Source organism: Gobio gobio (genome assembly GCF_949357685.1).
Source record: "Gobio gobio genome assembly, chromosome: 20".
Classification (NCBI taxonomy): Eukaryota; Metazoa; Chordata; class Actinopteri; order Cypriniformes; family Gobionidae; genus Gobio; species Gobio gobio.
This window is the reverse complement of record NC_137113.1, coordinates 4,519,131-4,540,715: the sequence shown is the minus strand read 5'-3', so window position 1 is coordinate 4,540,715 and position 21,585 is coordinate 4,519,131. Positions and strand designations below refer to the sequence as shown.

The 21,585-nt window shown below is 38.2% G+C and overlaps 1 protein-coding gene across 1 annotated transcript in view; it reads right to left on the bottom strand.

Annotated features, from left to right (window-relative positions):
* The window catches only part of LOC307116882 (uncharacterized protein), a 31,812-nt gene extending 14,197 nt beyond the window's left edge, over window positions 1-17,615 (bottom strand). Inside the window, exons 1-10 of the mRNA XM_079801372.1 lie at window positions 17,460-17,615; window positions 17,347-17,373; window positions 9,912-10,319; window positions 8,228-8,617; window positions 8,075-8,140; window positions 6,590-6,982; window positions 6,051-6,434; window positions 5,879-5,968; window positions 2,764-2,883; window positions 2,500-2,684 (exon numbers count right to left, since the gene is read on the bottom strand). Of these exons, the coding sequence (XP_079657498.1) occupies window positions 2,500-2,684; window positions 2,764-2,883; window positions 5,879-5,968; window positions 6,051-6,434; window positions 6,590-6,982; window positions 8,075-8,140; window positions 8,228-8,617; window positions 9,912-10,319; window positions 17,347-17,373; window positions 17,460-17,502 (2,106 nt within the window). The 5' untranslated portion in view covers window positions 17,503-17,615. The remainder of the gene's footprint in view (window positions 1-2,499; window positions 2,685-2,763; window positions 2,884-5,878; window positions 5,969-6,050; window positions 6,435-6,589; window positions 6,983-8,074; window positions 8,141-8,227; window positions 8,618-9,911; window positions 10,320-17,346; window positions 17,374-17,459) is intronic.
* Between the last annotated feature and the right edge of the window lie 3,970 nt (window positions 17,616-21,585).

Here is a 21,585-nt window from a genome sequence, read left to right as displayed (position 1 = left end):
AAATATAACATTTCATAAATTTAGCCTAAATTGAATTCAAGGTATATATATATATATATATATATATATATATATATATATATATATATATATATATATATATATATATATATATATATATATATATATATATATATATATATATATATATATATATATATATATATATTAACCACGATGTTCGGTTCTGATGGCTTGTCACATCAGTTTTTTGCTATTCTATTCTTAAGCGACAGGAACAGCAAGAGGTTAAGGAGAAAAAAAAAGACATTTTTTTTATTGCTATACTCTTTCTTTATTTTACTTAAAAGAATTGGAAAAACCTTACTTAAACTTAAAACTTTACTTAAAAAAAACCTTCTACACATTCCTAGTGTATTGTATAATATAAAATAAATATATATAAAGATTTACACTGGCAGCTCAGAGCTGTACAGCAGCATTTAAGTATGAAATTGAATGAATAAAAGTAAAAATAAAACACTACATAGACTTCACTATAAAATATACATTGATTCTTAGCTACTGTATTAAAGTTTTTCAGTCAAGATCAGTGAGTGATTTTCTCTGTCTTTTGTTGTTGTATTAACATTAAAGGGATAGTTCCCCTGAAATTCTGTCATTGAGAAATGAATACAGGTTCGGAACAATATTAGAGTGAGTAAATAATGACATCATTTTAGAGGTGAACTGTCCCTTTAAAGACAGCGTGTTCACTAGGCTGCGCTGCTTTCAAGACCTGCTTTCAAGACCTGCGTGCATCTAATATACAGACACGCGCCGATTTTACTTTCACTTTAGACATAACCGACTGTGTTTATGTAAACTTTGTGTGTATTTGACAGTATTAGCGCAGTAACACTACTTAGTCCAGTAATCACGTGCTTGACAAGCGTTTAGCGCGCACGCTCGGAAAAGCGCATGTTAAAACCGTGCACACGCCGGCAAGGCTTTAAAACTTTCGTGATTGTGAATTACTATGTGTTTCGTGAGTATAACTCTACCAATGTGTGATGTGAATGTATGTTGCGTTGTTCAGTATATTGGGATGGAGGCAAATGATAGAATTTGTAAAAAAATAATTACAGGCGCGTATTGACCCGTGAAGGCCGTACTGAATGGTTCAATATTATATTGAGAACTGTGGCATCCCTAATATATATATATATTATATATATATTAGGGCTGGGCAAATTAACGCGTTAACGCGGGCGATACATTTTTTCAGCTTAACGCAATTAAAATATTTAACGCAAATAACGCAGCGTCCGTTTTTATATCCATTTTTGCTTAGCATTACATGATCATCACGCTCTTATTCATGTAAATGCTTCCAAGCGTGACAAGACACAAGCGAACGCGCTGTATGCCAATGTCCTGTGTGTGTGTGTGTGTGTGTGTGTCAGTGTCCTGTCTGTGTAGATGCGTCTCATGTCAGCCAATCAAGGGACACACACACACACACACACACACACTCGACGCATAGATAGACTCGTGTCAGTTTCCTGCTCACATCGAGTTCTCTTTTGCTCTTGAACAAACAATAACACAGAGGATTTTGAGTATTCTCATATTAGGAGTCTAAAAATTAGTTAAATATCGTCTTAAATGAACTTAAAGAGTTGTGAGGAAATGAGATGCGCGGGACAGCGCGTGAGATCCGCGGATGTTCTTAAAGTGACAGTAGCACTGATGATGCCGGTCATGAATGTTCATCAAAGAACAACGGGAACAGAGAAAATTTTAGCTTTAATGATGATTCATCTATATTTAATTTATTATTTATGCAGTTAAGAAAGATAACTATTACATTTCTGTATATGTATAACAGGGAAGGCCATGGGTAAATATAACATTTATTATTTTGGGTTTATGTAAAGATTGTTTTAAGTTCACTTAAATTAAAAGTTGTTTTTTTTAAAGCCTAATAAATGTTGAAATTGGGAGCTTTCAGTTATACTGTAATGTAACGTCATTAATGTTTCATAGACACTTTAGTATCAGTGATACTGGCCTTCATTCATAAAAATATGACAATACAACACATATTTAAAATATGCTGTCTTTAAATTGTTTATACATTAATTTGGAGAGTAACTGAAATTATTACAATATCAAAATATTAAAAACGTAAAATATTAAAAACTTGCGATTAATTACAGAAAAAAGTGTGATTAATTAGTTAATTTTTTTTAATCGATGCCCAGCACTAATATATATATATATATTTAAATATATATACCAGTCTGGCATGGTGTTGGGCACCCTCCTCCACTGAATCTTTTTCAGACACTGAGAATTCTTCAGGGAGGTATGTTTTGGCTCTTTCTATGGTTGTTACAGATTCATTCTTCAGCACCCTTACAGACCTCCCTAAAGACTTCTCAAAGTCTCATAAAGATTCCCCAGGTGGTCAAACTGTGTTAGTTTTGGTGCTACATCAGGTACTACAAATATGTGGATGGTGTATTTGAATAGATTGTACATGGTTAACCCTACCAGAAGATTTGTACCACATATGTGTTCATCATTATTGAAATGGAATTCCACTCTTCCATTCCGGACCGTTCCTTTGCAGCTGGGATCATTGAGGTGTAAGACATCAGCTGGAAAACCAGCCTCAAAGAGCTGACAGCGAGACACAGACATGGAGCCAGAACTGCTTTCACAGGTTTCTGAGAAATCTGAGAAAAATATACAAAGATAATTAATCACTGAGGAAAAAGATAAATATTTAAAAAAAAATTGTGGAATGATACCAACCAAAAGAGTCAGAATGTAGTTGTGGTTTGTTCTTTTTACATAAACAGCCATAAACACCATTTTTCATCCCACACCTTTCATCCTCAGAGCAGCTAAGCTCAAAACAAGGATCTCTCACATCTAAGAGGAAAATAACAGATAGATTAAATACAACACGAAGACACTGAGTCATGTTAATGTGGCATCCGAGTTAATGATTAAATGTAGGACTTCACCAAAAAAAATATTATATTATGTGAACATATAAACGTATTTACGAGTATTTAGACAATGAGGGTAGCCGAGGAGTGAGCTTATATGGTGCTACTGACGAGGGTGATTGCTGGCAGGTGCAGGTAATTGTGAAGTGCGTGCAGGTTAGAGCCAGGGAGGACGATGGGAAACGGAGTGCAGAAGTGACAGGTGAGATTGTGACAGTACTACCCCTTCCCGGAAGGTGTAACCTTCCGCCAAACTGAGTCCAACCCAGGGAGGGAGGGTGGGTGCCTTGGAGTCTGGAGCATGACATACAGGGGACCGGTGACCAGGGCGATGCCAGCAGGATGGGAGTCTTCCAGGGCGGCACCGGTGATGCAGGGAGCCAGGGAGGTGCAGGTAGTTCAGCGGGCCAAGGAAACACCAGCTGTTCAGGGAGCCAAGTAGGCACCAGCAGTTCAGGGAGCCAACAGAGTGCCGGCAGGTTTAGAGGGTCAAGGAGGTGCTGACTGTTCAGGGGTTCAAGATGGATCCACCTTCGTGGCCTTACCAAGGAAGCCAGGATCGGCCACTATGGCCATGGAACTAATGCCACACTAAACATATGAAACCAACACACTAAAAAATGTATTGGGGGGAGCTATGCGGTTGTGAATGGGAGCGTACTTTGGAGTGGGCTTGTGGGCTGAAGCGGACTCTGGAGCAGGTTCAGGGATAGGAGCAGATTCTGGAGAGGGCTCATGGGCTGGAGCGGACTTTGGAGCAGATTCAGGGGCTGGAGCCAACACGGGACTGTGCTCAAAGACTGGAGCCGACACTGGAATGTGCTCAGGGGCTGGAGCAGATGAGTGTGTGGCCCAGACACACAATGCCAGAGCCATTATATTTACAGTTGTACACTGAAATTACTCTTACTGGAACAGACTCTGGAATTTTACTCACTGGAACCGGTTCTGGAATGAGAGTGGGCACTGGGCTGAGCTCTGGGATGAGAGCGGACACTGGGCTGAGCTCTGGGATGAGAGCGGCCTCAGGGCTGAACTCAGGGGCTGGAGCCATCACTGGACTCTGGTCAGGGGCTAGAGCCATCACTGGAATATGGTCTGGGGCCGGAGCTATCACTGAACTCTAGCCCTGGAGCCATCACTGGAATCTGGTCAGTGGCTGGAGCCATAACTGGACTGTGGTCAGGGTATGGATCCATCGTTAAAGCAGACTCTGGAGAGCATTCTAGAGCAGCTTCCTCTCGAGTATACAATGATCCCCACAACCATAGAACATAGTCTATATAGTTCAGTAAGGAATATGTAGTTGTAGCTGCTGGCACTCACTTAAGCAGACTCACTTAAGCAGACTCACTTAATCGTCCAGCCCCCTCCAGAAAATAGTCTTAAGAGTGTCATCGTTCCAGGGTACTTGATGTGAGAGATCAAAAAATTCCTCTACATATTCCTTGATCAAGTGGCCATTTTGAGAGCTGGAGATAAGATGATCTGTGAATCATGAATCTGAATTCTCATGTTGCTGTAATCTTTATGGTGGTCCAGTCTTCTGTCACGGGATGTGGACTCAGACAAGATGATGTGCATGGAACAGTTTATATATAGCAATGGGTGAGTAAACAGAAGTGCACACTGGAAATACCCGTTGGAGATACACGCTGGAGATACATTCGTGAGATACAGGTGGGAGGTCCACTTTGTGCAAACATATAAACATATTAACGAGATTGGACAATGAGGAGAGACAAGGAGTGAGTTTATATGATGCTACTGATGAGGTTGATCGCTGGCAGGTGTGGGTGACTGTGAAGTGTGTGCAGATGAGGAGGATGATGGGAAACATAGTGCAGAAGTGACAGATGACATTTAATATGTCATATTACAACTAGTTGGGTTCACAAACTCATAGACATAATAATCTCCTGGACAGGCGTTGACTTTTATGGGATTGGATTGGAAATAGCAGCAGTTATTTCTCCAGAGACCGCAGACGTCTCGAGTGACCACTCCATCCTCAACGGTTAGATGTCCTCCATTCAGCCACAGTGGAGCATAAGTGCCACAACTATACTGATCAACACATGTGTCTGGCATCTGAACGCTCTGACTCTGAATGAAGAGACGGTACCAGCCATCCCAGCTGACCCATGCATCACACATTATTTCAGAGAAATATAGATTGTTGGCAATGTCAGCAATTCCAGTCTCACGTCCTGTTACGGACCTATATAACAATGTACACATTTGCATAATGCCAGCCTGTGGTCTTTATTGGCTGCCCGTGAATGTCTACCTTGCCCCACCTTTAAACACTGTAGTTGTCGCTGAGACTGGAAGAGTTTGGTTTGTATTGCCAACTTTTCTGCACTTCAAACGGATGAGGACTCACACTGGAATTGATACAGAAAAACCAATACTATTGTTTCTGTCTGTATCACTGTACATTGAGCACTGAGGAAGCCTCCAGAGCTGAAAATCAGATATGGTAATGGCTGTTTCATTTCCAACGCGCTACGAGCGGGAGAGACCAATCACAACAGACTGGACCATCTAACAAATTACAACAAAGAAGGTTTTCGGAAAGGTGGGGTTTAGAGAGACTACATCTTCGAACAAACTCTTTTCAGACTCTTTGAGAAATGAGGTGATGTTCAATGTATATTATGAGAAAATATACTTTTTTTTATCTTGGATGCATGCTATTTTAGGAGACTCCAAAGCAAAATTAGGATACTTTAAAATAAACTTCGAATAAATGTTGTGCTTACTTTGAGTCAAATCAGCAATGAAAGTACTATTGTACCTGTTATCTCTGTACACACACACTATTAACTAAGTTTTGCTATGACTTTTTCTACACCCTTGTGTAATGGGTTAACAAAAGACGGTTTTATAAAGGAGTCAAGACAATACTTTACCAGTGGTTGTGATTGGTGGCGTAATGGACTCTGTGGGTAAGATTTTCTCTGTTGTTGTAGACACTGAGGGGATGGACTGACTTGTGGATTCTGGTATTAGAAACATTTTATATCAACAGGAATCATTTTCAAAATAAATGACTGAAATGCATACGAGTAAAAGCTCTCCTACCTAAACAGTAAGCTCCGCAAAATATTGGCTTGACAAACTCATAAACATGGTAATTTCCTGGACAGGCTTTAACTCTTATAGCGTGGGATTTGTAAGTACAGCAGCCATTCCATGAGGAGACACAGACCTGACGGGTGACTACTCCATCTTCCAGCTGTGGGTGAGATCCGTTGAGCCACAGTGGGTGATAAGTGCCACACATGCCTTGATTAACACATGATTCTGGCATCTGAGCATGTAGACCATTGTAAAACAGTCTGTACCAGCCATTCCACTCCACATTATAATCACACATGCCTAAGTTATAATGGTCAGTGGCCCTCCACATCTCCTTCAGACTGGTGTAGTTGTAGCAGGGGTCGACACTTGGGGGGATGAAAACTTCTATTATGAAAAATTATAAAGAAAGCATTACATACTGAAGAGTGAATGCATCCAAGTAGAAGACACTTTAACAAGTCTGCACAGGTAGTTATCATTTGAAAATCTACAATACAACCCATGATAATCACGACAAATACAAAAATGAACGATTGTACCTGCACAATATACAGGAGCTGGGATTGACAGAGTAGGCCTGGCAAATTTGTAGACATAATAATTTCCAGGACAAGCTTTGACTTGGATTGGGTTGGATCTGTAGCGACTGCACTGACCATTATGGGAGCCATAAATTTCACGAGTAACAACTCCGTCTTCCAGCCGAGGATGCGAGTCACCAAGGTACAGAGAACTATAACCTCCACATGACATGTCAGACATACACCACTCAGGCATCTGAGCACTTGATCCATTAATGAAGAGTCGATACCAGCCATCCCATTCTACACGAGTGTCATCATGTCTATTTCCATTTCCATCTGTATTCCAGTAAATGGCTGTGCCTCTCCAGTAGTTATCGAGTACATTGTAGTTATTGCAAGAGTCATAATCTGTAATAGTGAGAGATCAAAAGATAAAATGCCCTAATTTGTTCTAGTGAAATCTAATCTAAATAATAATCATAAGGCACTTTTGGCATTTGTACTGTACATGACATGACTGCCTAATATGATACGAGATGCTACAAGCATAAAATGTGTCATTTTAACCCCCTGGGGTCGGTGGTTGCCCCAGCACGACCACCTCACTTTTTTTCTTATCAGTGTGAAAGAGACTCAATTTTAGTCATACAGATAAATGCTATACACCATTCAAAACTTAATTGTCTACTTTCTGCCGTCTCAGTCTCTGTGAACTTTTTTTTCTGAAACGCATTTCAAAAATGAACTGAAACTCAGCGAATACTTGCCACACAGAATCGAGAGATATGTCTTTAAAAAGCTTGAAGTGTATACTAAGTCATTATTAACTATATGAAATGGCTGTTTATGATTATGTGAATCGACAGTCTTTTCCAGGGGTCTCCAAACTCGGTCCTGAAGGGCCGCTGTCCTGCAGAGTTTAGCTCCAACCCCAATTAAACACACCTGAACCAGCTAATCAGTGTCTTAATAGGACCGTGTAAGACCTTGATTAGCTGGTTCAGGTATGTTTATTTGTGGTTGGAGCTAAACTCTGCAGGACAGCGGCCCTCCAGCACAGAGTTTGGAGACCCCTGGTCTATTCTGTTACTGCTTATAAAGCATCCTTGAGCCTGGGAAAGGCGCTATATAAATTAAACATTATTAATTATTTTTATTATTATCATTATTATTATTATTATTATTATCTGCTTTTCATTGAGTTTGTAAGACGTGCTGAGAAATTTACCTCAGAAGATTAAAAAAATGTAAGTTTTCTGCAAAGTAAAATTATTATTATTATTTTATGCAGCCATAAAACCTGGTGTTCTTTATATTTTTGTGAAATTTAAATCAGAAAAATCACACTTAGATTTTCCCCCTAAATCATGCAGCCCTAGTTGCCCCTGATATCAGCAGTGCTCCTGATTCTGCAAAGTGTAATGTAGAATAATTGCAAAAGGAAGCACATTCTGGATATTTCTAAATCATACATTATTATATTTACTGTATACAACTTACTCAAGATGATTTTGGATCCAGTGATTATATCTGGACTGGAAACCGCCTGAGAAATAGTGCCGACATCTAAAAAGAAGGAAATTCAAAACATGAAACTGAAATCATTTTAAAATGTTTTAAAATCGTTGTTAATACGGGGGGAAAGTACAGTACCTGTGCAGTATCCAGCACACCCAAATTGTGGATTCACAAGTTCATAAACATAGTAATTGCCTGGGCACGCTTTCACTCGGATGGGTCTTGTCTTGTAATCACAACAGCCACCCCAATAAGTCCCTCCACAGACCTCCCTGATCACCACTCCCTCCTCTATCTGAGGGTGAGGATCATTGAGCCACAGATTGATGTTTGTGTTACAGGTTAATGAACTAACACAGCTCTCTGACATCCGGATGTCCATTCCATAGTAGAAAAGCCTGTACCAGCCATTCCAGGAGAACGAGTTGTCACAAATGTTATCTCCACTTTCATTGTTGGCTCTCCAGGGACGATCCAGAGACTCATAGTTGTAGCAGGGATCACTGCTGATGCTTTGGAAAGCAACTGTCATGGACAAAAGAGATCTTTGTAAAATAATGTTAAATTTCTTTATTTATATGGAAGACTATTTAGCTTTACACTGGGAACACTGGGACAATGTGTTGGATGGTGTTGGAGAATAGATGGATAATTTAGTGGTTTATCCTAAAACTACAATGATCGGTAATTTCGTGTTTTTGAGCAATTATATGTTAACCCGTGGTGTGATGTAACATCCAAAAGAAAGTAAGAAAGAAAGAAATTCTGCATTCAGCCCTGCAAAGTAACACGATTCGTTAAAAGAAGAAAAAAAAAAGCTGAGCCTTAGAGTGACATTAATAATTTCCTTTTCCTTCAGCTCTGAATCAGCAAAAAGCTGTGGATGGACTGCAAAACACTGATTCTAACTGGCTAAAACAAGCTTAATTTTGTTAAACAAACCATTGATACATGTAAAATGATCTAATAAACAGCCTACTACAATTACTCTTGATACCAACATTAAAAATCCATGTTATCATCACAAAAACCTCAGAGTAAAAGAGTTAAGGCAGTTCTCACCAAGGATAAGCATTATAATACTATGAGAATAGCAGAGCCCACGCCAAAACTATAATGACACAGCGAGGAACTATTTAGTTTGAGTCACTTTCAGAACCATTTTTTTCCAGCTGATGAATAATAAAAAAAAAACATTGACAATTAGAATCATCCGGCTTTAAAGAGCTCAAGCATTTAAAGGGGTCATATGACGATTCTAAAAATAACATTATTTTGTGTATTTGGTTTAATGCAATGTGTTTACGCAGATTTAGGTTACATTTTTTATTTTACACATAATGATGTTTTATTAACAAGGTTTGGGAGAAGCACGTTCAGATAATTGACACAGGTGGAGAGCACTCAGCCAATCAACAATAGAGGTATATATATATACGCAGCAGTCCTACCTCCGTTTGTTGACAGTTATCAGCAACCCTCCACCACCCCTTCTCCACACTTTTTAACTCTAAACCATTTACATATATGGGGGGTACTCTGGGTTCGGGCCTAATTCCGAGCTCAAAGCCCCCCCCCCGGACAGCACGCCAAATACGCATTAAATTACTCTCTATAAATTATATGTAAGTGCGAACTCGTGAACCTATATTATTGTTGCTCCTCTATGCCCCTCCTTTCTGAAATGTGTACATTTTTACAAAGCTCATCATTCTGAAAAGTGTGGTGTGCAGAACAGTATTGTGCATTGGTGTGGATGCTAATATAGTTTTCATTATAGTTATTGCTCTTGGTGTGAACAGGCCTTTAAAATTTTTACCTGCACAGTACATGGGCCTGGGGGCTGATGTGATAGGTTTGACAAATTCATAGACGTAATAATCTCCTGGACAGGCTTTGACTTGGATGGATGTGGATCTGTAGTCGCCACACTGAAGGGAATACTTCCGCCATGAACTAGTTCCCACAACGTCACGGGTCACCACTCCATCCTCAAGTGTTGGATGAGAACCGCTGAGATACAGTCCAGTTTCACCACCACATCCAGCATTAATCACACACCACTCAGACATCTGGGCACTTTCTCCCTTCAAATACAGCCGATACCAGCCACTCCATTCAACAAGGCTGTCATCATATCCATAGTTTTGGCTTTTACGTATGTCTCTCCAGGATTCATCAAGAGTGTTATAATCATAGCATGGATCAGAGCTGGAAGTTGTTGATTCTAGGAGAATAAAAGCAAACAAACAACAGACATATCTGTGATGATACATAGTCATTTACTGCACTGTAAAAAGGTGATTTTCTTCCTCAGTATTTTCCTTATTCTCACTGGGTTGAACAGTTTATCGGCATTAGGCTTGAGACAGTTTTAGACAGCATTAGACATTTATTGTGTGCTTGTGTGTATTAACCCAAACCTAACTTACTCTGGGTATGTCACTTCCAAAACTCCTACAAAGAGTTAGTTCAATGAACCTCCTATTGGGAACCCAGTGTGCAAGCTGTCTCTGTCTGTCAGTCTTTGTTAGGAGTAAGTTTCCGACTGATAGTGTGCAGAAAATTATTTGCGTTTACAGGAAAAGGAAAAACAAAAAAATGAGCGACGACATCGAGATAGTTATATCTGATCCTGAGCCTAAAACTACAGCTCGGGCCCTCTTTTTGGATTTTACCTCTACACTGAATACAATACAACCAGAGCTTCCTTAAAAGTCAACCCTTACCCGATTCATTGGTACTACACTTTTTTGTAGAACACAGATAGTTAAGAGACCATCAGAAATATTCAAATCCCATTGTCACTTCAGCAGCGCCTTAGTGGCTGTGTGAGTTCACCTTTCATTTTTACCCTTTATACATACAGTTGTAAAACTGACACTGTAAACGCATAAATATGGAAGTTCTCGGATGACACATGTGCTATTGTCTGCAGACAATAGCACATGTGTCATCCGAGAACTTCCATATTGAACATAGGGGTATATTGAAGAAAACAAATGTATGATTTTATTGAACTGCTCCACTCCTGTCAAGCCACACTACACGTGCAAACTTTGTCTGCATCTCACTATTATTATAATTTTTTTCTCAGAGTTTTCTTTGGGATCAATCCTGAGCGAGGCTCCAAGGCAGAGAAGAAGGGGAAGAAACGGCACTTCATTCCTCCCCAGGTGTGCAAGCTGGTTTCTCAGCTGAAGGAATTTGAATGCAAGCAGAAGGAATCTGAGTGGGCCATTTGAGCTGTTCTCAAAGCTCAGAAAATACCCTTTTGGATTGAATGTACACACACACACACACACACACACACACACACACACACACACACACACACACACACACACACACACACATCCAAAAACATGGGGCTTGGGAGTAGAAATACAGATTTTTACAGTATTATGTGAGTTCAGATGTTTTAACTAGATGCCCACAACACACATGCTGCAGTTTCAAATCCCCCATGTTGAGGGGGAGGGAAGGTGGGCAATATTTGTCATTCCAGGTAGAGCTTTGCCTGTCAATGTGGAGTTAAAGTTTATTTTTTGCAGAAATGTCTTTATGGCATGTTGCACAGAGTCATCCTTCTAAGGTCATGGTTGTTATTGCTGCACTGATGTTTTATAGAAAAGTTGTATAATGTAATACTTCTAATGTTCTATTTGTTTTTTTGTAGAAAGGTCAGACACTGATTGCAGAGCTCTGCCTGTCAGTGTGATTTGTGGAGTTGGAGGTGTAGGTTTCTGCATCCTCCTGGAGGGGGCTCCTCATTTTGCACTGACAGGTGAGACAGCAACAGCAATGCTGGCAGTTTTATTGTCTTATTTTGTCAATGTCTTTAACAAATCCATTTGTTATTAATGCCTGTCAGCCTGTGGGTGCTAAAAAGTTGCTAGATTTGGCAGCTCCCTGTTAAAGGACATGGCTGTAGTTCTTTGAGAGAACAGCTGGTTTATGTATGTAAAATTGCTCTGAATGTGAAGGTGATGTTCTGAATGTTTTAATGGTTGTAATGTAAATATTGCAATTCATTCACCACAAAAAGTGCAATCACTTTAAAGCACTGGCAGCTGTTAAAGGTCCCATGGCATGGCATTGTTCTATTATTTTATAGTGTTTCCTGAGGTGTACTTAAATTGTTAGTATGATTTTTACATCATAAAATGTCATAATTTAGAAATAAAAGACATTTTGTCTATACTGCTGTTTGCCCTGTAGCTGACTGCCCTGTTTCAAGAGGCGTGTCTGCTGTGAGACTTCAGTAAAAACGCCCACTGTTGTGATTGGCTGACATCTTTGCATTTGAAATGAGCGGAGGGGGCGTGGTTTAACGAGGTCTACGACGCACGAGCTGCTGTCAGAGAGACGGATGGACCTGAGTTCACTTCTCATTAGTTCTCTCAGCATGTCTCAGTTCAGGGTGAACTGTTGTAGTTACTAGAATATACTTCAGGTTATTAGTTTATTTCTAGTCGGAGGGGCTGTCACTCATGTCAGAAAGTTAGTAACTTTAGTAAATTATGGATCAGCGCTGACTCGAGACGCGAACCGTTTAGAACGATTCAGTCCGATTTGGTGAACTGGTTCGGTTCACTAAAAAGAACCGATTCAAAAGAATGATTCGTTCGCGAACCGGACATCACGGAGACGGAGCGATTGCTAACAAAGTTATTTATAGTAACTACTGAGTTATGAGAGCGCTGTCTGTCAGCGCAAGTTTGTTGTGTTTGTATCTGAGAGTTCTGAATAAACACGAGTCCCAGTCACGCCGAGTCCGTCTTCATCATTATTCTACCAACTTTGTAACACATGCAATGTACCATTACAGCGAGATGAACGAGTTAGTAAGTTTGATTAAAGCATTATTTCAAGATATGTTCCAATCATATGAAAAGCGTCAGTGACGCGCATTGAGTAACTTACACAGCGCAAACAAAGACACAACAGCAGTAATCGAATGTAATCCAGTTTATTGTGGGGAAAGCTGGCTAGCCTAGCCGGATACCCTCACGCTTACCCCCCTTCTGCTTAATCTCGCGCCGTGTTTGGTGCCTCCGCTGTGGGCCAGATGCAGTACTGGGGGTCGGGGATGTTGAAGGCCGAGCTTCGACTTGCGTGAGGTTTATCTCTAAAGATTTGGCTCTGCCGATGTTAAGCAGAAACTCCCGACTGTATGCACATTTAAGAACAGATAGACGCGACGAGGACGTACAAAAACACTGACTCACAAGATAGAAAACACGAAAACACGTTCTGTCGGGAGAGAGAGAAGCCGCAGTGTGTGCACGAATAATAAATAATTAGCTACACATAAGAAATCACTGATCACAGATCAGAAGGAACTGAAAAAAGACTTCTGTTTTCATTTGTACATCCAAACACTGAGAAACTGCCAGCATTCACTCGTTCACAACCCATGATCTCTCGAGCGTTTGCATGGGCGTGCCAGATTCTCTGGGTGGAGGAAAGGGAGGTAACCGTTCCTGCTTGGACATCAAACCAGTAGACTTCAGGATTGGCTAGTCTGGCCTGTCATTTTCTCAAAGGCAGAGAAAGAAACCAGAACTCGGTTTTACACCGATCAACATTTCTATCCACTTGGGGACAATATTCAGGCTAGGGGAACTCATATTAATGTTGAAATACCTCATAAAATGAAAATTTCATGCCATGGGACCTTTAAAGGAAATAAATAATTGTTGTGATTCTACATTTGTGCTTTATTGATGATAAACGGTATAGAGAACTGTACGGAATTAAACATTTTAGGATGACTGAAGTGTCCGTAAATGGTACGGATTGAGTACTTTAATAATAAGGAATATTACATTTTCGGTTTGATGGAAGTGTCCGTAAATGGTAAAGAAAAAGTCTGGTAAATCTACGGAAATATCTGTTATAGGGTTTACGGAATTGTCCGTACAATAACGCAAAAATTTACGGAAAATACGGAATTTTCCATTTTAGGTTTGACGGAAGTGTCCGTCAATGGTACAGAAAAACAGGTAAATCTACGGAAATATCAGTTTTAAGGTTTACGGAAGTGCCCGTACAATAACGGAAAAAGTGCTGGCACTTTTTCCGTTTTTTAACGGAACTTTTTTTAACAGTGTGTATTGTGGCTTGAAGATGATTATAAATTAAATATAAATAAAAAGAATAAAAAGAAGACAAAGGAAATGATATTTGGTCATGAAACACAAGTGACTAGTCTATACATAATTCACTGAATGAACAAGTATCGTCTTACAAATACTTGGGTGTCTATGTGGACGCTGCTTTATCACGGAGTGCACATATAGATTATTTTTGCTGTAAGGTACAACAACGCATGTACTTTCTCAGGAGATTAAGGTCCTTTGGAGCAAACAAACAGAACCTGCTCTTGTTTTTTCAATCTGTAATACAGAGTGTTGTACAATATGGTATGTGCATGCTGTCTATACAAAAGCTGTCTATCTGTTCAACTCAAAGCTCGACTGGCTAGATTGGTATCTATTTATTAAGATTGTGGACCAAATGCTTGAGGCAAGTTTGAGTTAAACACTAAAAACTAAGTTGTCCCTGACAGGTAAAATTATGTCAGATTCTTTTTTATTTTTTATTCAAGTGGTGTCTATTGTAGTGTCTTATAATTTGATGTGGATGTGTAGTGAAGTGAATTAATGTGAGACAGTAAATGCTGTGAGATGCAAGACAATTTTTCGAAGATCAATAAAGTGAAAATTTAATTGACTTCTTTATCATTGAAAGCAAAACTCATTATTTCTATGGGATTAGGCATGCACATATTTCATTGATCTATATGCGATCATTTCAGCAGCACTTAGCTCACAGGAACAGCAATCTTTACTACAGTAACACATATCTTCAGAAACATGAATAAGAAAATTAACTTGAGTAACTTGAAACATAATTATATTTCTAAATGATTGTTAAAAACAGCACCCAACCTTTAAATATTTATATTGTTGTGTTAAGTAGTTGTAATTGCATACACATTTTTGCAGTTGTATGTGTGAAAAAGTTATGAAATCAGGTTCTGCAGTTAGCACGGTTACTTACATACCCTGAAAGTTACCTCAGGACACAAACCAAAAGTTGAGGTTTTTCATTTACCCAGGTATGCTGCATAGCCTGCTTTTCTGGAAAACGTCCCCACCGGGCTGTGCTTCTCAAAAGCATTGTAAGCCTATATCAGAGTTTGTGGGTATTTATTTCATTATAATGACCGACTGACATATCTATCCCTTATATTGCTATTGATCTGATGAGCTCCTAACAGTAGAAGTAGTTGTTTTAGTAATCGCCATGTGAGTCCAATCACTCACTATATGGGAATACCTTTAACTGCCTGCTCGATCAGATGGTTGAACACATTTTGAGTCACTATATTTTATTGAGAGGAGTACCTAACTTAACTCAAGCTGATTGAGCCATCTCTACCATCTGGTATGTTATGCCAAAAGAAATGCACTAGATGTCACCGTGTCAATCAACAGCACTTGTCACAACGCTTCTTCTAACTGATGTCAGAAATAAAAAAATCACTCCTGCCATGTGAACTGTTTTTGGTGAAATTTTGCAAGGTGAGCATATTACACTGTAAGAGCCCTAACTTTACAAAATGATGTTACTTAGTGCCATGAAATAACTTTAGTATGTTTGTAATAATTTTTCAAAAACATGCTCAACCAAATGGTTGATTTGTCACTCTATGGTAAAAGTAGAAAAGCTAAGCTAATGTTTTCAGATCATCCATTAATGCATTCAGAATGGACTATTTGCAGATAAATATAAATCATTCATAGCTATGAATATGACACAGCTATTGTTATTTCTTCATGAATATAATGATATCATTTCTTAAGCATGTATTTTTTTTGCCACTTTTGGATAATTTTTTTTACAGTAAATATAATGAATTAATATAATTAATGTGTGGAAATCATAATTATCTTCTTAAATGACAAATGCTGGTGTACTAACATTACTAAAATTGTAAGAGATTGTTTATTTATTGATTGATTGATTTATTTATTTTTGTTTACAATTACTAGATGGATGTCAACAGTTTCTAAGGTCCAAGAATGTGCTGTTGCACCATTTCACATGTAAGAGATGTTGCTGAAATGTTTTACAATCCCTAGTGTTTTATATTGTTTGAAGAATTGTTTCTAATGTTGGCTTACATTACACAGCATTGCTGGTTTACAAAGAAATGTTAATTTATAAAAAAAAATCCTGTAGCACTACCACACGTGATGGCGTGTTTCTTGAAACATAACAGCCTAAATTTCCATTATATTACTATTATATTACATTTTTGAATGCAGAAAGAATGTTTGGTTTTTCTTACTTTTAGTTATTTGTGTTATTTATTTTTGTCTATTGTTAAAAAAAAACAAGAAAACATAATTTCTTGTTAAAATGAAAACCTGAAATATTTAATGGCATACTTCAATAAGTAAAGAAGATTCAATATACAACAATATTTAATTTTGATTATGTTTAAAACATTTTTTTTATTATAGTTCATATTTTCTGATTTTCATATTATGTGTATGAATTCTGGTACTTTTACCTTGAAGTGACATATTAACCATTTGGCAGAGGCTTTATTTACACCTATTTATGCATTTAAAATCTCTAAAACCACCTGTATGTGACAAATGCAATAGCCACACTGCGCAGGGCCAAAAATACCTGAACATTTTTGTTTGTATGTTGGAAATAACACGGTTGTGTGTATAACACGGAAACAAAACTCATAAACATTTACAGTCACACACCCCCCACAAGTGTATGTACAGACATGAATAGCTTGGTTAAATACCCCAGTTAATACTTTTAGTTTTTTTTTTTTTTTTTTTCAGGTATATTTTGATGATTGTAAAAATAATTCACATAATTTTGTTTCTTAAATATATATAATAGATCTCATTTCACATGCTTCATATATTATATTATATAAGCCTAATAAGGAAATGAAGTGTTCTGCGTGAGAATTTTTAAATATAATTTCTTGGTAAAGAATGGCAGTGTTAACACAGCACTGTAAACATTTGCTTAAGTAACCTAAAATTGTGCTTCACTTAGTACATTCTTACTGTTCAAATAAAATAGAAATTACAACTGTTACAACTGAGTTAGAGAAGGCTCTTTCACTACAGCAATTATTCATACTACACTTCTTTAATGTATGCATTTTAAAGAGGAATTGAAGATTAGAAGTGAAAGAATGATTGTACCTGTTGTTTGTCCAATGGTTATTTCACCTGCGAAATACACAATATAGGCATCATTTAGTTTTGGGGAAAAACAATATTCAGTCATTTTAAATGACAGATTATAAAACACTTACCAATGCACAGCAGGGAAACACACAGTGAGATCAGTAACATCATTGTGACAGCGCCTACACACACACACACACATATACAACATACAGACGTTGTGTCTCTTTTTTATTGAGCAGAGAAAGTAGAGAGAAATACCTTTACCAGATGCTGAGCAGTGCAAACTCTCACGATCTTTTCAGTGCCTTTAAGCAGATGGGAGTTGTACTTACTTACTCAAACATGTTCTGAGGGCAGAAAGTAAAATGATTGGTTTACAGATTCAACCAATGAAATTGAAGCAGAGGCGGGCCAAGAGGTTTGTACGTGTGGAGGGAATCCCCCAGACTGAGCCCTTATCGCCGATCTGGAGAGAATGCATTCATAACATGGTAAGTGTATTTACTTTCAATTTTGTTAAAATTCAACATCCTCCAACGTTTACTAAGATAATTAGCGAACATTAGACATACACAGAGCTAATAATCATCGTCTAAATGTCCTATCACATGCATTTTAATTTGACTGCTTCATCGCTCGACCACATCAAAGCTGCTTATGGTATCACTGGTAACACTTAATAAGGTATAGGCTACATTAGTTAACTAAGTATGTCAACATGTCCATCTTGATGAGTATTCTAGCAGACATAGTCTGTATATGCCTTAAGTAAACTTTATACAGTCCAGAAAGACGACGCATATCCGAGCTTTAGGTCTCAAATACTCGCCGCGGCTGCAAGAGCGCGAGGGTGCGCGCGGCAAAAATGACGTCAACGCGGAGGGGGCGGTCTCGCGCGTTGGCTCCGCAAGACCCCATTTAGTATGGGGTGTGATTTATACATTTACTTTGCTAACTAAGCAATCAATCGTGTCGATCGTCGCGTACCTTGCCGTGAGCAATGACGTGTGATAATAAGCGTTACACTTTCGTCACCCACATACTCGCCTGAGAAGCTACGTGAGAAGCTACGTGAGAAGCTACGTGATGTCTGCGCCGTGTCTGAAGTTTTGCCAGTTAACGAAAAAAAAACCTTCAATGTTCTAAATTGACGTAATTACAGTAAGCTCTGTGCATTAACAATTCGTCTAGTGAGGGGGACTGATGGATATGTGTTTTTGCCAGTTAATCCCTGTAAATAAATAAAAAAAGGATATTTATTTACAACATGTAATATAGTAGGACTCTTATACTGGAATGCGAAAGGAGTTAGCCTATATTACTTAATTAAAAAAAGGTAAATAACTGTATTAAATTGTGCATTTGAAAGATTTTAGTACATCAATATGTTAAACTATACAGTTAGTAAACATTTAAATGAAATGCCCATTTATAAAGGTGTGTTTAAAATCAGTCAGAAGCTAACCCAGTTCAACACGTCCTTATTAGGAGAAAATACAAAATATGCAATTATCCACATTAGATTATTTATATAGGGGAGAGCAGGGCACAACCTAACGATTTTTTAACTATTTCAGTTTGTGTGAATCCACTTGGGGTTCAGAGTATTTTTTCCCCCCTACATTAATTTCACACGTCTAATACAATTATGTGGTTTTGTTTCATAAGTGTATGCTTTTTTGTTGATATACCCCGAAAGAATGGAAGTGAAATGTGACAACATGCCCCATAGGTGGGGTAGTATGTCCAAATAACAGCTTAAAATGTTATCATATAAAAAAGACAAACTAAAATATTTTGTTAATAAAATACAATTATTAATTTTTTTAAATAAAAAGGCATTTTTTAATCATTAAAAATATACACATTTTTGAGTTTGACAACAAACACATCACCTACCAGTGATACTTGCCTTCTGTCAGTGAGTTTCTAACGACATGAATGAAGCCTTCGTTGAGCATTTGTAAGGAAAATACTGGCGGGTGAGAACACACACTGTAAGCGTGACATCAAGCAAAGTTTCTCACAGCGCATATCAAGATTCAAGAGATTCAAGATTCAAGATCCTTTCCGAACGTTATGAAATATTATTTTATGGTTCGTGCGTGATTGTGTGTGTGTGTGTGAGAGAGAGAGATATAATGGAAGCAATCAGAATACCGGTGTTTCTAAAACACACGCAGCGCCACCGCGCACCTGCAATTAAAATCTAAGCTCAGAATCGATCCAGAATCATTGGAGAGATGATAGTAGCCTATAGTATGAACAACACAATATTAGATAGATCAAACACTAGGGCTGCTCGATTATGGAAAAAATCATAATCACGATTATTTTGGTCAATATTGAAATCACGATTATGTAACACGATTATTTCACATGACTTTGGGAATGTGTTGTATTTATTAAAAATACACCTTTCAACAATTCAATTGAAATTGTAACATTTGTTGTACTTTTTGAACTATTAAAATAAATAATATAACATATATTCAAATCAAAGTATAAAAGTATTCACGTAAAAATGATAACCACAAATAAATAAGATCAACAATATGGTTCGGCTAGATATGCTTTTCAGGTACGTCTAACATTAGTTTTCAGGTACAGAAATGTATCAAATGTAAAATAACATTGCATATTTGAGTGCATAAATTAAAGATGAATCCTATTAAACTTACAAAAGCTATTCAATCCGGATCGGATATGCGTCGTCTTTATCGACTGTATAAAGTTCACTTAAGGCATATACAGACTATGTCTGCTAGGATACTCATCAAGATGGACATGTTGACATACGTTTTGTGTGAGTTTGTCCGTTCAAGAGCAAGACTTAAAAGAGAACTCAATATTTGCGCACTGAGAGACGTGTGCGCGCTCTCGGATGAGCGCACAGAGACACATTTTCTCACTGCGCGCGGCTTCTCATTCACGTCTTCTGGCACTAAACCCGGGTGACGACGGTGAAAACGACTGGTCATATTCAAACATACGGCAGCACTCGCATGCATTGAACAAAGTTTACAAAGAGAGAATTATTTGAGAAATATGAGGGAAAAAAAGGACGTTTACACGGCACCCCTGCTCTCGTCAATTTTTGTTTCTTTATTAGATTGTCATAGGTCACTCTGTGTTTAATTTTCAAGTGGTTAAACAAATTCGTGGTGTTCCCTTGCGTTGCAGCCACTACCATGTAGCAAATCTTACACGTAGCATGTTTCTGCTCGTTGTCTGATTCCTCAAAGCCAAACTGTTCCCAGACAACGGAGTTGGTTTTGCCTTTTTTGCTCACCAAACGCTGCTGTAACTGCCCTCCTTCTGCCATCTTTACTCGAGTTTTTAAATTCCAGCGGATGATATGCACACGAGACTCACGAACTGAGAGAGATTGTGGCTTCGGGAGGGGCGGATGAACGCGTGCGCGTTTCATTCAGAATGCAAGACAAAATAAGAGTGTTCTTGCAAAACTGAACATGGCAAAATAATCGTTTTTTCTCGATTGTACTATTTTGGTGATCGTTGGGAGGCAAAATCGAAATCGAAATTCGATTAATTGCACAGCCCTATCAAACACAAACAGTTTTTTTTTCCTTTTAGGCCAGGCATATGATATGTGTAACGTGCCAAGTTGATGCTTCTTCTGCAGACTTTACTCTCGCGTGTCATGTGACCAGACTGTAATCGCAGCCTTTGCGGTTAGGAAATCGCGTTATATCATATTGCGATATTATCGCAAATGCAATTAATCGTTCAGCCCTACTTCAGTCCATGATGAGCAGAGAAACACTGATGAAACGCGGCCTGATTAATTATTTAAAGACAGTGACTGTGTTTGCTGATGCAGTTATGAGCTTGTAATTGAGTAATTTATCACATATATGTGTGCTATTGCTAACGATGAACAGCAAAGATTGAAGTTAAAGTGTTTTAAGTATTTCACTACTACACATTACATGTTTGCAGTTTACATTAACTCTTTCCCCACCAGCGTTTAAAAAAAAAAGTTGACAGCCACCCAAGGTTTTTTTTTTTACCATTTTCACAAAAATATAATAGCCCATAGAATATTTTGTTTTATTAATATCTGAGAATGCAATATATCAAAAGAAAGAGCTGACCCTTTTCCTTTAAACAAAAGCTTTGTGCATTCCTTTTTTATCAACACTTGAATAGTTTCATTAAAAAAGCAACATTTTGAACAAAAAGCTGAGAAAATCACGTTTTTGTCAAAGACTGCATTTAGATCAGATT